A 16,196-nucleotide genomic window follows, 5' to 3' on the forward strand; every position below is an offset into this window, starting at 1 on the left:
TTTTTTCTTTTCTTTTCCTGAAGCTAGGGAGCTGGGTGTTAATTCAGTTTTATATATCTAGTCTAGTTCAGTTGGCATGTATGGGATTTATGAACAAATAAATATGTCAGCATACCCTTAAGGGTTTGAGCATTAAAAAGCAGAGACATTACTTTGCTGACAAAGGTCCATCTAGTGATAGCTATGGTTTTTCCAGTGGTCATGTATGGATGTGAGAGGTGGACTATAAAGAAAGCCAAGTGCCGAAGAATTGATGCTTTTGAACTGTAGTGTTGGAGAAGACTCTTGAGAGTCCCTTGGACTGCAAAGAGATCCAATCAGTCCATCCTAAAGGAAATCAATCCTGAATATTCGTTGGAAGGACTGATGCTGAAGCTGAAATTCCAATACTCTGGCCACCTGATGTGAAGAACTGACTCTGGTGCTGAGAAAGACTCTGGTGCTGGGAAAGATTGAAGGCAGGAGGAGAAGGTGATGACAGAGGATGAGATGATTGGATGGCATCACCAACCCAATGGACATGAATTTGAGCAAGCTCTGGGAGTTGGTGATGGAGGGAAGCCTGGTGTGGTACAGTCCATGGGGTTGCAAAGAGTTGGACATGAATGTGTGACTGAACTGAAGGGTTTGAGAGAAAAGAATTCCAGGCCAGGAAGCCCATGCAGAGACATGGTGCTCTGAAAGGGTGTGGCATGTTTACAGAACTGTATGGGTCATTTTCCTGGTGAGAATGGTGGGTGCAGGAAGAATGATTGGGGTTGGGGCTTAGAGGTTAAGTTTGGGCCAGATGTGGAAAACCACATAAACCGTGCGGGAGTGAGCGGACATCATGCTGTAGTTAGAGTAGGGCAAAAAGTCTTTAGGGAGGGGAATGACATCATCCCCGTGGTCACATAAGTGGCCAGGGGGGGAAGCACTGCATTGAGGAAATCCACAAGGCGGGAGAGCGGGTTTGGGGCCTACTGCTTGGTCCAGGATGGGAGGAGATGCTGTATCAGGGCTGCTGCGGTCCAAGAGCTCAGGGAAATTCCTGGGGAGGAGAGCAGTGTGGACTGAGGTTTGAGGGCACAGGTAGAAGCAACGGGATGTGATGAGTAAACGGAGGCAAGGGAGACAGGGAAGAAGCATCGAGGATGACGGCAGGGTTTCCCAACCTGGAGCCCCAGGGCGACACAGACAATGTTAATAGAGACAGGGACCATGAGAAGAGGAGCAGTTTGAGGGGTGGGGGGAGATCACGAGGTCATTTCTGTAAAGATTCCTAAGACAGTCCTCCTGGATGAATTCTATAGGTGGAGAGCTACCTGCTTGACCAAAGGAGATAAATGAAATGCAAGAACATCGGTCATGAAAACCCCAAGTACAAGTCACATCGTCTAATCCTTGCAGAAACAGATGGAACAATTCTGATGATTTGAGGGTGAAAGTAACAAGTTCAGATGAGAGATCTTCAGGTTCTTAAAACCACAAATCATTTCTCAGTCAGGTAAACTGACATCTGTATATAAAATAATCTCCAGACAATCAAAATCCCATCTCTTATTTTCTGGACTCAACTGACTCACTTTCCTATCTTTATTTTTTTTTAAAATATTATTACCAGTGGCTAACAGCCTCACACCATTTAGTGTATTCTAATCAGCAGGGAGAATTCAGTTTACATTAATTAAGTGATTCCACTCAACCATTTTATTGACTAACAACCTCATTTTTTTTTTTAACTCATCTTTTCAAAAATGCTAGAAGGTGAGGATTTTACTGAGGAAAAGCCCACAGACACACTCAGAAGCAAACCCTTCTGCACCAAAATCAATCCATCTTTTAATCAAGCGATGTCCTTTTCTCTCTCATTTTATAGCAAAACTCCAAACAGCAAACAACAAGCAGAACCTCCACAGAATCAACTACTCTATTTAAATAAACAGCAAAAGGACTTCCTCAGCCCACATGGTTGTCCTAAGAGCACAGAGACTGCTTTTGGTTAAAAAGAGACCGAAACTGCACACTCACCCGCTTCCTCAAGTTGTAGGTGAGAATGAGGTTCCGGGAGAAGGAGTGGGAGAAGGCTGTGTAGAATTCCAGCACTTTCTGCAGGGCGTCCCGCTTGATCACATGCAGGTCACAGTAGGTCAAGGCCCTCACGTTGGCACAGGACTGGGCAAGGGTGGCTTCCTTCCAGAACACGTCTCCAAACACGTCTCCTTTCCCTGAGGAGAGAACGTGGTGATGAGCAAAGAGCCCGCCAGAGCAGTCTGGCCGTCGGTGCTGGCTTTCCACCATCTCCCAGGACTACTGTCCATTCGGCATTCCACGGCTGGGGCTCAGAAAAGGCCAGAATGGTTTTAATTTGGACCTTCATGACACGCAACTTCAGAAAACTAAAAATACCATAGGATACATGTCAAAGTTCAACCAATAACTTCGGGATCACTTGTGACCTCCCGAGCATCCTACGTGAAACTGGAACCCCATGTTATTCTTTGTCACCCCTGGTTTTCCAAAGCACTGATCATCATCTGTAATGATGTTACTTGTTGTCTGTCTCCTGGCATGAGCTCTCCTGTGTCCCATCCCTCCACTAGCACAGTATCTGGCAACACAGTAGGAGTTCTCACAATGTCTGCTGGCAAAAGAGAAGGAAGGTAAACTCCAGTTCTGCATTAGTGTGGCTGCAATGGGGAGGGTGTGGACTCTTCATCAGGAGCTGAAAACAGGAGGTGTCTCCCCTGATTAGCCTGACCTACGTGGACGAAATCAGGCAAGGGTGAAGCTCCTCTTCCTCCAAACTCTGTCCACCGCCCTGAGGTTTGTGTGCGGTGCCTCATCCCTCACTCTCTCTCTCCCCCATCCCTCCTTCCACGCTCCTCACCTTGCCAGATGCCTACCTGGTGGTATAAAAATACGGGCCCTATATAAGCGGCATCTTGAGGATCCTCTTAAGCCTAGCATTTCACAAGACTATATTTAATAATACGTCAATAGAGTACTCATCCCACGTAGCAGTATTCTGGGTCAAACTTCTATCAATCTCCTCTAAATATTTGTTTTTCTTACCTAGGGATATTCTCCCAACCTTTCCCAGAGACTGAGCTTTTAACATATGTCTAATGCAAAGCTTAGTTCATTCCCGGCACAGCCTCTGGTTATATATCAAATAGCTTGAAACACTGTTTCTCTTGCCTTTAAATTTTCAGCACAGATAAACACAAATCTGAATCTCCAGGGAGCCAGAGAGAGGTGTTTGGGAAGGAAGGAAACAATGCAACCAGGGTGAAAACCAATGCAACAGCCCCTGAGGGAGTTGTCAGCCCATGCATTCAGATCAGCCACCGTCTACAGCTAGAGCCCAGGCGCCTGCGACTCAGTGCGCTTTCCAGGGCAGCTGTTTTCCTAATTCAGGTGAAGGGACGCAATTAGGGCTTTAAGCATCTGGACAGAAATTGACCTCTTCTCAAACACCAGAAAGTGTCCACCCTAAGCACATAAGGTACTCCACGGGTATCGCCCTCTCAAGCACCTCCACGACATGAGCTGAGAAGCAGGTGTACTGGGCACATTACTGCACACACTGTGTGTTTGTGAAATGAAGTGCAGCTTTAATTTATGAACATAGCTTCATCGACTCAATACGAGTGGGATACCAGGTTGGGGTAGCGCTCAGGCAGATATATGCCTGTGCTAGTTAATCCCTTACCAGGTGGTTTTTCAGCCATCTGTAACATGAGTGTGGTGACGCAGAGCAGGAGCCAGCTGATGGGAATGTCTCTGTGGGGTGCCACCTGGCCTCCACGGAGAGGGGTTCATTCAGTGTGTGTCCCTAGCATGCATGGAGTCCTCATCAACAAGGCCGGACAATTCATTCATACATGCGGAGCATTCTGAAACTCCTCTCTACTGCTCTGCCACGCCTCTCATGCCTTTCGTAATTATGTATTCCTGTTCCCCTAGACAATGCTCTTTTTCTGACACTGCAGTATGGCAGATAGTCAAAACATAGACCCTACTCTCATATTGCAACCTATGTCAAGAAAAGTGAAAGTGTTAGTCACTCAGTGGTGTCCAACACTTTTGAGACCCCATGGAGCCCACCAGGCTCCTCTGTCCATGGGGATCCTCTAGACAAGAATACTGGAATGGTTTGCCATTCCCTTCTCCAGGGATCTTCCCAACTCAGGGATCAAACCCAGGTCTCCCACACTGTGGGCAGATTCTTTACCACATTCTATGTCAAGAGGTGAAGCCTAATTCCCTTTCCTTAAACTGGAACTCACTTTAATCCCTTGCCTTGGCCAATAGAATGTAGCAGAAGTGATGTTCTGGGATTTTCAGGCAGGGTCATAAGAAGCCTTGTAGCTTTTGCCGGGGTTTCTTGGAACACTGACCTCTCAGGATCCTCCCTCTTGGACCCAACCACCATGTTTTGAGAAGAACAAGACACACAGGAGGTCACACAGAAGTGCTCTAAGAGTCCAGCTGACAGCCAGGCTCTGCCAGTCTCGTAAGCAAGCCATCTTGGTCCTCCAATCCAGACAAGCCTTCAAATGACTTCAGCCCCAACCAGCACTGACCGGCAACCACGTGTGGGAAGTTCAAGGGAGAATCAGCAACTGAGCCAAACAACCCACAGAGTCATGAGAAACAATTAATTTTTTAAGCCACTAAATTTGGGAGTGGTTTGGTCAGCAGAAATAGATAACCAGAACACACAGAATCACGAAGCTGGACTGGTTGGATCTCCTTGCAGTCTAAGGAACTCATAAGAGTCTTCTCCAGCACCACAGTTCAAAAGCTTCAATTCTTTGGCACTCAGCTTTCTTCACAGTCCAACTCTCACATCCATACATGACCACTGGAAAAACCATAGCCTTGACGAGACGGACCTTAGTCGGCAAAGTAATGTCTCTGCTTTTGAATATGCTATCTAGGTTGGTCATAACCCTCCTTCCAAGGAATAAGCGTCTTTTAATTTTATGGCTGCAATCACCATCTGCAGTGATTCTGGAGCCCCCCAAAATAAAGTCTGACACTGTGTCCACTGTTTCCCCATCTATTTCCCATGAAGTGATGGGACCAGATGCCATGATTGAGGGTATTATGCTATGTGAAATAAATCAGAGGAAAAATGAATATTGGATGATATTATTTACATGGAAACTTAAAAAAATACAACAAATTAGTGAATGAAACAAAAAAGAAGCCAACTCATATATACAGAGAACAAAACAGTAGGTACCAGTATGAGCAGAGGGAAGGGGGCGGGGCAACACAGAAGTAGAGGAGTAAAAGATACAAACTGTTAAGAAAAGCTACAAGGATATACTGTACAATGTGGCTATTATCAAATATCTACTACTTTATAATAACTATAAATGGAACATAAATTGTGTTAAAAATTGTGTTTCTATACTGTATACCTGTAATATTATAATACTGTATATCAACTATACTTCAATTTAAAAAGCTATGGAAAAAATATGAGGGGAAATTGTTGAAGAAACAAACTGGAGAAATGTAGATTATTTAGCAATATAGTCATTATATTCCCATGTCATAAAAATAAACATAAAAAATAATCAAAGGAAATATTTCAAAATATTAACTGTTATCTCAGGATGGGGAAATGGATTTACAAATCACAGTTTTCCTTGTTTATACTTCTACTCAAAGTATAATATTTTGTAATCAGAAAAAATATTACTTCATTTAAGCAAAACCCAATATGTGAACATTATATATCTCAAATTAATTAGGAGTAGTCTTTCTAATTATAAAATAACACATAAAGTAAAATAATAGCCCCCCATGTATATTAAACATATGAGTTTATTTATAAAAATTCAGTTTGTAAACAACTCTTCAGGGGCATATCTATTGTTGCCACAAAGAGCAACCATATTGTGTTTTAAACATACCAGGAAATAAATCACACATCTTTAGAAATGACAATATACCCATTGTGAAGAGTTTTCCAATCAAAGGTTTTGACAGCAACAATAAATGGAGACTAGTTCCTACAACAGCAAGTATTTCACGGTGAGATAGTCACGATTAATCTGTAGGGTCTAGGAAGTCTCAGGGTTGTCATGACTTGCATCTGATTTTCAGCACCAACTGAAAATCATACTATCTTTCTTCCTGTCAAGGCAGCCTCTTTTGGTATAAATGATCTGTTAGTGAGATTTAAGAAAGAGGTGTCGGAGGACCTGTCAGATTCAAAACAAACCCAGGACTATTCTGGCAAATGAGAAACGTATTTATGACACGCAAAACTGTCAAAGGGAAGGATGCAGAGCATTTGGCAGCTGCCTGTAAACTACACACGTTGCTGGAATCATGACTTCCTGGGTCAGGGTTACGCATCAGAGGCCAGGACAAGCTCTATACCCACATTCATCTCTGTTCCCTAGTGTGAAATGATTGTTTGCTGAAGAACAAAAGGTACCCCCATGCACTCAGCAATCAAACTTCTGCAGGCAATCAGCTTATTGATTTATTTATTACGCTGAGATGCTGGGTGCAGGATGTTAAAACCTAATGTTCCAGGATTCAAAAAGACATACTGAGTGGATGTTCTCAGCTGGGAGAAAAGAAAAAAGGAAAAACAAAAGGGAGAGAGGAGTAAGGGAAAAGTCGTCTCATTAAAACTCCAAGCAAACATCCCTGTGGCAACTAATCCTCCTCCCCCCCACCCCCAGTTATACACAGCTTTCTTTACTGCACCTCCTCTTGCTGTGAATATAAAAAGCCCTCTGGGGTACAAATGTGGGGCTGAGGAACAGCCACAAAGCAGAGGTGGGAGCTGGACACAGGGCTCAGGTGGCCCCGGGAGAGGGAGGGGAGCCCTCTGCAAGGAGCCCAGCACAGGAGGAGACCAACATCCCATAGGACAGGGGTCCCCAACCCCAGTCTGCAGAGCAGAGATGAGCGGCAAAGTGAGTGAAGCTTCATCAGTATATATAGCCACTCCCCATCACTGGCATTACCGCCTGCACTCCACCTCCTGTCAGAGTAGCTTAAGATTCACGTTGATGTATGGCAAACCCCATCACAATATTGTAACAGAATCATCCTCCAATTAAAATAAATAAGTTAATTTTGAAAACAGATTCTCATAGGAGTGCAAACCCTGCCATGCACTGAGCATGTGAAGGATCTCGGCTGTGCTCCTTATCCCCCGGCCACCATCCATGGAAAGCCTGTCTTCCATGAAACTGGTCCCTGATGCCAAAAAGGTTGGGGACTGCTGCTATAGACAATTTGATGTCATGAAGGCAGAGACTGAAACAGCCTCTTTCAGAGGCTGAAGCAGAGAGGACGGTGGGAGCGGGGAGGTTGGGAGGGTTAAGAGGAGTGATCGGGGAAAATTCAAGAGGTGCTGGGACTCAGGGATCTGAGAAGATCCGACAGCCTGATGTCTGAATGCTAAAGAGCTGCAGAAACGGACAACTGAGTTTACAACACTCCAGAAAAAGCCCTGTTTCTCAGACTGGCTGTAAGTGAGCTTGGAGGGGTCGGAGCAAAAATGAAATTCCAGCTGCTTCTCGTCACTATTCCCTATTCTGTCCTCTCATAAGGACCACTCAGACTGGTATCCTGTACTAAGCAAAACGTAATTCTGCAGTTAAAGTCATCATATGCTGCTAAAATCATCAGCCACTTCTAGGCCCACCAATTGGAAAGAACTGATTCAGTTCCTCACGCAGCTCTCAGCAGGCGCTCTTCTGGGTGCTGAGGTCTAGAGCAGCGGGATGGAAGAGGTGGTGGAGGGAGAGAAACAGAGCAGGTGATGCTAACACACTAGGGACTACGATGGGAGACAGAGAGGGGTTCTCGGCTCAAGCTCAAAGGGCAAGGGAAGGCTTCCAGGGACATGTGGCGTCTGAGCTGAGACCTAAAGGAAGGGATCCGGTGAGCCAGCATGAAGACGACACACACACCGCTCTTACAGTGAAGAGTCAGCCTTCCACAATTCTTCACTGAAGTGTTTGTCTTACTCTTTGGACCTTGATGCCTTCAAACTGTGGTGCTAGAGAAGACACCTGCAAGTCCCTTGGACAGCAAGGAGATCAAACCAGTCAATCTTAAGGGAGATCAACCCTGAATAATTGTTGAAAAGACTGATACTGAAGCTGTAGTATTTTGGTCATCTGATGAGAACAGTCGACTCATTGGAAAAGTCCCTGATGCTGGGAAAGATTAACAGCAGAAGGAGAAGAGGGCATCAGAGGATGAGATGGCTAGATGGCATCACCGATGCAATGGATGTGACCTGGGCAAACTTCGGAAGATGCTGATGGACAGGGAGACCTGGCGTGCTGCAGTCCATGGGGTCACAAAGACTGGGACACGACTAGGTGATTAAACAACAGCAGCAAATACCTTGATTGACATGTTTCTTAGGCCCAGAATGAATATATACCTAAGGGATCAGAGCAGTTTCCCCAGTTGGGCTACTCTTTTGACATTCCTGCTTCATTCTTATTTTCACTTTCTGCAATTGTGAATTTTCAGTTTTCTCCTAGTCATTTCTGCTCTCTAAGGGGACTATCTCAGGCTTTTCAACTTAATCCATATTCTATCTTCACAGCCTAAGCCTCAGGTGGAAAAAAATTAAGCACAACTGTTAGCTTTGGCCTCTTTGAAAAAGTTATAATTATCTAGGCCTTGCTGGAACCCTGAAAGCTAATACTTTGATTTTTAAAAAATGGTTGTGATAATTTTCTTCACTGCTTAGGTCCTGAGTCACACTCAGTCAAATTAGGTTAGTGTTGTTACTATTCTTTTAAAATATAAGATCTACATTTGTATTTGACCATCTATGAACTCCAATGATCTCATCTATAAAATGCTTGAAGTAGGAAGTACCTACTTCCAAGGTTTGTAGAGAGGATCAAATGAAATGATATATCAAAGTATTAAAGTGCTGTACAAACAGGAATAAAAAAAAAGACACAGCAGAAAGATGATTTCAGGGAGCGGGAACAGCATGTGCAAAGGCCCTGAGGCACAGGGTGTGGCTCTCAGCAGGGCTGAACGCTGTCTGTATTGCCCCATGTTTTGGACCATCTGCTCCCTCACTAGCCTGTAGGGATGAGCGTGGACAGCCTATTTTGTAACCCTCTGAGGAAAGTGCCTGGTCTCCTCATTCAGCTGCAAACTCGTCTAAGCACCTTCTAGACTCTGCAGTGAGCGTGTGACACCAACACTGCTGCCCACCACCCCCCCCAGGATGCTGAGAGAGACGCCAGGAGTAGCGTGCAGTGAGGGCCAGCCCGAGCGCCTTTATTCCTCTTCTCTGGGGCATCGGGAAGTCTTACGCCCTCAAGCCATTTGAAGACTAGAGGCACCTTGCCACTCACTGCATCAGGAGGGTGAAATGTGGCAGCAGAGATCCTGGCATAAGCAGAGAGGCTCTGAGGGAGAACCACTCTCTCTCCCGGCCCTTGGGGGTAATTCTGCTTAGGGGACGTAACACGGAAGCTGGAACAATCTGTCCAGGCAAGCCCTGAGCAGACTGCGCACACCCACTGAACTGGCTGGCTCAGGAGGATTAGAATGAGGAAGCGGAGAGTTCTCAGACCTCCTGGACTCAGGATACACACCAGGATTGTGCAATCCAGGTCCTCGCCGTGGTCCTCAGACTATCTGAGACACAAAGAGAACGGGCCAAAATCTCCTCCTCCCTGGTACTTCTCCTGGGACATTTTCCAACCACTTTTTCATCCACTCCCTCAACAGAAGCCTCAGGCCAGACAAGCTCACTTTGAGCTCAGGTGCACCCTGCTGGGGGCTGGCAGGACCCAGCTGGCCCCTCCTCCTGACTCTCCACCTCCAGTCACATGGCACACGGGTTCTTAGACTTCCTCCAAGTCCTGCTCCCTGCTTCCCTCTGGGCCTTCCCAGCACAGCCTCAGACACTCCGCCCTGCTCCCTGGTCTGGATAACTCCTTCTCACGCCTTGAAATACACCCACCCCTCCTCCCCAACCCTTTGACCATATATGTGCCTTCGGCACTCTGCAAACATGCCTCATTCCTGCATCACGGCGCTCCCAGCCGTGTGTCTGGCACACAGCAGGCGCTCAATGGTTGCTCAATGCATAAACAAACCAAGGGCACTAGGCATCTTACTAAACCTCCCCACTCTCAATTCACTCAGCTAGAAAATGTGGGTAATAAAACACACCTCTCAGGAATGTCATAAGACTCACATGAACTAATATGAACAGGCACTTAGCCCTGTGCTTGGAGCACAGTAGGTGCTCAATAAATAGTAACCACAATAAAGATGAATCCTCAACAGTATAGATCAACTAGACTCCAATAAAAATTAAAAAAAAAAAACTGAAGCTAGTCAACCATGCAACAATTAGTTTCACTGTGAAATGACCTATAGTTTCAAGCAATGGTGATCTACAAACCATTCATTTTTGAACACTGGCTACTTGTCCAGGCCTGAGCTGTTTGTTGTTCTCAGATTTATTTCTATTCAATAAATATGTATTGCATGCCTATCATGGCATTATGCTAAGTGCTGAGGGATATGATATCAAGAATGAATTAGTTCTTAGCCCCACCCACCAAAGTATATTGAAGAGTTATGGTAAGAGTAAAGATAATAGGAAGCAGAGTGCTATGGGGGAGAGGAGATGCTGATGGGAACCATTCTCATAAAGAGTGCCGGGGATAAGAAAGAAAAATTTAAAGCATGCATAATCAATTTTCCTGTTCAATATATATATATAAAAAAGAAGAGTCCTCTGTAACAGCCCTGTGATGCGAATTCCACAGGGATTGTCAGTCCCATTTTGAAGACAGAAGTGAGCTCCAGAGAGGTTTAAATGATGGTCTGTGACCCACAGACTTTCCCCACACCCCGGTGCAGCCTCCACAAGGAGACAGGCTTCCCAGTGATCCCAGTGGTCATCCTCTGCAACCTCACCGCCCCCCCTCCTCCCGCCCCAAACAGCTTCCTCTTGTCAACACTTAGAGACCTCTACCTGGGGCAGGCACCAAGGTAGGTGATGGGTAAGAGGATAAATCAGAGGCTGCTTTGATCTTAAGGAACCACAGCCAAGGAATTCACATGTACCCCAGAACGACTTCTCTGTTACGAAAATGGAATCCATGACCCTCAGCTGGGCACACAGATGACCAGAACCAAGGCTGCACTGCACTTAACTGTGGCCCTCTGCCCGAGCTCTGGTTAAGGTGAGGGGTGCGGAGGGATGGGTACCCCCACCGTGGGTCCTGCCCTGGCCTCCCCTCTCCCCACCTCCTCCCGACCCGAACAGGATGGGAGCTCTCTTGGACCAGGGAGGCCAGGTGCCAACCTAGTTAGGATGAAGCAACAGGCTAGAAGGAGGCTGGTTCCCTGACACCATGAAGTTTCCATTTCAGGGCCCTATACCTGGACTGCTGGCTATATGAGACAAAAACAAGCTTCTGCCTTATCTAAGCTTCTAGTATTTCGGGGTTTTGCTGAATCGACTGAACCTACCTCCTAGCCAATTCAGAAGTCCACTATCCGGTAGGGCTGGAATATGTTTGTCTCTATGGTAGTAGGTATGTACACGCCTATTTCCTTCACCTGTTCCAGGAAAAAGCATGGACTTCCTTATGCCTGCAGGATCGGACAGTAACACGATGGTGGAGGCTCTGACAGCACGTTCAGAGCAAAAGCTCCAGCGACTTGAGCTAAACACCTTGGTGGTACCCACTGGCTTCCCACCAGTCCTGACTGTGGACGTGGGGCCAGGATCTGCTGAGGAGTCCCACTGCATCAGGCCAGCGGCCAGCCAGGGACCCACTTCAGGCATCCACTACGTACCTCACCCCAAAGCTGCTAAGACCCAGGCTTTCAAGCTAATTCTGGAATACTGAACTCTCCCTCATGCATTTATGGCCATTTCCCTTGCATTGTCTGAGACCATGGAGGAGTGAAGGTAAGCAGAGTTCTGACATGTTGTAAATCTTGCCTCCTGTCTGTAGTGAAACCACAAAGCCCTTGTTCTTACCAGAAAAAAAAAATGCTGCTGGTAGTCTGTGATCTCTGCTTCGTCTCCTGCAGTTTAGAGACGTAAGAATGTACATCAAAAGCAGACAGACACCGTGGAAAGCTCATCCATTTGCTGTCCTGTCCAGGCCATGAAGACCTGTTACTAGGAATAAAGCCTTAGCTTTAAGTGTCAGATCCTATCAGATTGTGCTGTGGTGTTGGGTGCTTAGCCTGTATGTTTTTATTGGATTTCTTTTGCAGAAAAGAAATCAGGGAATGGAGAGGCTCAGGAGGTCAAGGCTCCAGGGAGAGGCATGCAGTTCATCCCAATTCTCACAGGGATGTCTCCTTCTAGAAAGGTTGGTCTCATGTTAGATTTTGTAGAAGAGCTCAGAGATGTTCAAGAAATACTTGTTTTCTTTGGAGGTTGGTACATAGGAGAACAACTGTTCTCTGCAAACCATCTCTGTACTAGAGATGGGACACTGGTGTAGTTCAGCCATATATCTGGTTAATGAAAACCACGCAAGAACCTATAGCATCAGGTACCAGGTGCAATGTGAACTGTCTCTGACTCTCCCAGGCAGTTATTAGATTGGGAGTTCCCAAAGGTGGGGTTACATCTCACCACCCTTTTGCACACAGTTTAATCCAGTTCAACAATTTGGCCCAACTTATTACAGATCAGGCAGTGTTCCAGGAATAAAGGGAGATAAAACAAAAAGACAGGACATCATCTCTACGTTCAAGGGCTTACAATGTAAGGAGACAAAACTTACACGTGTGAAACAACAAAGTCGAAACAAAACAAAGTGTAAAACCAAGATATGTGAGAGGCTGCTCTAGGAAATCAACCCGGAATATTCACTGGGAGGACTGATGCTGAAGCTGAAACTTCAATACTTTGGAAGAGCCAACTCATTGGAAAGGACCCTGATGCTGGGAAAGATTGAGGGCAGGAGGAAAAGGGGGTGACAGAGGATGAGATGGTTGGATGACATCACCAACTCAACAGACATGAATCTGAGCAAACTCCAGGAGACGGTGAAGGACAGGGAGGCCTGGCAGGCTGCAGCACACGGGGTCACAAAGAGTTGGACATGACTGAGCAAGTGAACAACAACAAATCTAGGCAGAACCACTGAGACTTCACGGAGAAAAAGACAACGGAGCTGGCCTTTTATAGGAAGGCAAGGGGATTTAGACACATAAAAGAAATGGATAATCCCCTGAAGCAGCAGGGGGAAAACTGGACGGCTGAGGATGAAGAGAGCTGGTTTGGGCTCTGCTCTCCTTTCTGTAATGGCTCAGGTTCTTGGCGGTGTTATCTACACTGTCTCCATGTTCTCACTGTTGAAGGGGAATGACTGGTCCCTATTCCTGATGGCTCCTGCCTGGAAGGCAGCTCCAGGGGCACCACACTCCTGGCCTCTGTTGTGCCCTCATCTGACTGATGAGTTTGGAAGGAAACCCTGCACGTGTGCAGGCCAGCCGCTTCTCTGTCCTGGGGAATCTGCCTACTGGCAGCTTATCCTCTCTTGTCTCTCTGGTGGTCCCTTCTGCCAGCAGAACAGAGCTACAGGACAGAGCGTCCCAGGTGTAGGCCTGTGCTGGTCAGCAACACAAGGGTGGGTCTAACCCTGGCTCTTAATATTGGGAAGCCTTCTTGGATGCAAATATAATGCATATTCTCCAATATCAGCTTTATCACAAAAGTGAAAGGTGATATTCTGACTGGTACCCATCGTACGTATTGTCTCTCTCTCGGTTCAGAACTCCAGGAGAGATGAATACAAATTATGAAGCACCCCTGAACCAACACCCACCTCTCTTCATTTCTCAGGATTCTCTAATTGTGCTTCTGACCATACTCTCAACTCTACTCACAGTAGTCAATAACTTCTCCTGATAACAGCCTAAAAGATATTTTTCAGTCCTCAACATATTGCAGCTCTTTGATTCTAAGATATATTTAAGTTGGTTGGCATGCTTTATCTCTGAAATCAGAACATATTTTACAATCAATGATCTGTCATGGTTTAACTGGCAGCATTTTTCCTCGGTGGGCCATAGGATATTGGTGCGTCTTTATCATCCACAGCATCTGCTAGACAACGGCAATGTGGTTCTGAAGCACTTGAAAATGCCCTTTTCTGCCCCTCCTTGGCTTCGGTGACACCCCACTCCCCTGGTCTCTCACCCTCTGCAGGTGGTCCATTTCAGGCTCCTACCTGTGACCCATATTAAACAGTGTCCTTTGGGGCTCTGCTTGAGACCTGGTTGCTTCTTACCTTCCCCTCTCTCTCCAAGTTTTCTCAGCCTCTCCTCTAGCTTCAGGTGCCATCAGGACCACAATGATCCCCAAGTCTATACCTCAAGTTTTGATCTCTCCTCTGAGTCCAGCATCTCCCATTGGTTACTTGAACTTAGCTCAAACCCACAGACCCAAAATTGGAACTCGTCCTGCTCCCACGAAAACCTGCGCATCCTCGAGTGAGCGTCCCCTTCCCTGTGAAAGTGGTCCAAGTCATTCCAGACTCCACCGTCTTGCTTGTCTCCATATTCAGTAAATGACCACGCTCTGATCATTTTAACCTATCATGTGTCTCTTGGACCTGTTTACTTTTCTCCATCCTGTGAAGTCGGCTCAGGCCTCTCTCATCTCTCAGCGTCCTCCTCACCAGCCTCCTTGCCTGCTTTCCTTTCTCCTCACAGCAGCCAGGATGATCTTTCTAAACACAGATCGATTCTGTCACTCTTCTCCTTTAAAGTCTCTGTGGGTGCTTCCCTTCTGTCAGGGAACACTCTCTGTTAAATCTCCCATCCTAGTCCCCAGCCCACTTCTCTGCTGCACCTAGTGGAATTCAGTTTGCCATGGAAGTCTCAGTTCAGATGCCACCTCTGTCAGGAAGCCTTCCTTGATTTCTCCTGGCTGGGCTGAATTAGATGCCTGTCTTATAAGCTCCCATAGTATTCTATTCTTTGTCCCATTATAACTCTTGGCATTCTATTAAATAACAGAAGTGAAACTGCATATTCACTTGTCTGTTTTCCTGGTGAGACTTAAGCACTACAGCTGGTTTGTTTATGGAATGAACAAATCAATATATGAAAGATGGATCTGAGTGCAATAATATACAGTGGGCCAGGATCCGAAAGACTGAGAATGCCCTAGGATGGATGACTTTGAGGATAGGACTGGTCCCCGGTCCAAGTATCCTCAAGTGGCTATGTTGTCAGCCTGACTCTAGAAGGAATTTGCTGACCTGCTCAGAAACACACCCATAATTCACTCTGATCCAGCTTAATGCTGAGCTGAAAATTTATGGACAGATCTAGAAAGAAGAAATAAAAATGATGGATGTTAGAAATTATCCTATGATATAACTGCTTTCCTTAAAGGATTAAAATCTCATACAAATATGGGTCACCGGCCTTCCTGGTGGAGACTCTACTTTTCACAAAGAACATTGGCATCACTTTCTGGATGGGGGCACCACCCATAAACGGTTACATTAAACCAATGGCTTGGAAACATCACGACCGTTCTCCTGTTCTTCACAACTGCAGTTTAGATAAAATTAAATTAGCCGAATGTTTCTCCACTAAGTAAACAGATCACAAATCTTCCACTGAAAGCAGGTGATTGATTTTCTAAGATTGCTGCAGATAACAATTCAAAATTGACTTGATTTCCCTCCTTTTGTTTATACAATATGTATGCATTGTAGAAGACAATTGAAATATATTGCAAAATAGAAAATATGGGCTCTGTGCTTTTGACCGATAGAAAAGCATGCAGAAAGCTTCAGTTGACACTTTGGTACACGCTCCATCTTTCCTCCACTCATACGCATTTTTATGTAAGTTAAGGTTACTCCATATACACTTGCATATTCCGTTTCTCCACCCCCCTGCCCAGTTAACATTATATCTGAAACATTTTGCATTCCAATAAAACTTCTTATATCATCATAACAATTGCCCTTGATTTACCATAATTTTTTTAAACCAATCCTCTCTGTCTGGGCTCTACAGTTATGAGAATTTCCTTTAGAAAGCTCTATTAACTCTCCTAACTATCAGTGTCTTCACTGGGACTACAGGGACTACAAACCAATCTTTTAAAATGCTTAAACAAAAACAGCATTAGGAGCAAGAACCTGGTCGTCCTCCCCACCCTCACTCAATGCATACAT

At 45.6% G+C, this 16,196-nt stretch overlaps 1 protein-coding gene across 2 annotated transcripts in view; it reads right to left on the bottom strand.

Annotated features, from left to right (window-relative positions):
* Nucleotides 1-16,196, bottom strand: part of KCNH1 (potassium voltage-gated channel subfamily H member 1) — a 427,208-nt gene that overhangs the window by 91,007 nt on the left and 320,005 nt on the right. For both annotated transcript variants that reach the window (XM_040263098.1, XM_040263099.1), the window contains exon 10: nt 2,011-2,207. In XM_040263098.1, coding sequence (XP_040119032.1) covers nt 2,011-2,207 — 197 coding nt within the window. The remainder of the gene's footprint in view (nt 1-2,010; nt 2,208-16,196) is intronic.

Source organism: Oryx dammah, unplaced genomic scaffold, assembly GCF_014754425.2.
Source record: "Oryx dammah isolate SB20612 unplaced genomic scaffold, SCBI_Odam_1.1 HiC_scaffold_21, whole genome shotgun sequence".
Lineage (NCBI taxonomy): Eukaryota > Metazoa > Chordata > Mammalia > Artiodactyla > Bovidae > Oryx > Oryx dammah.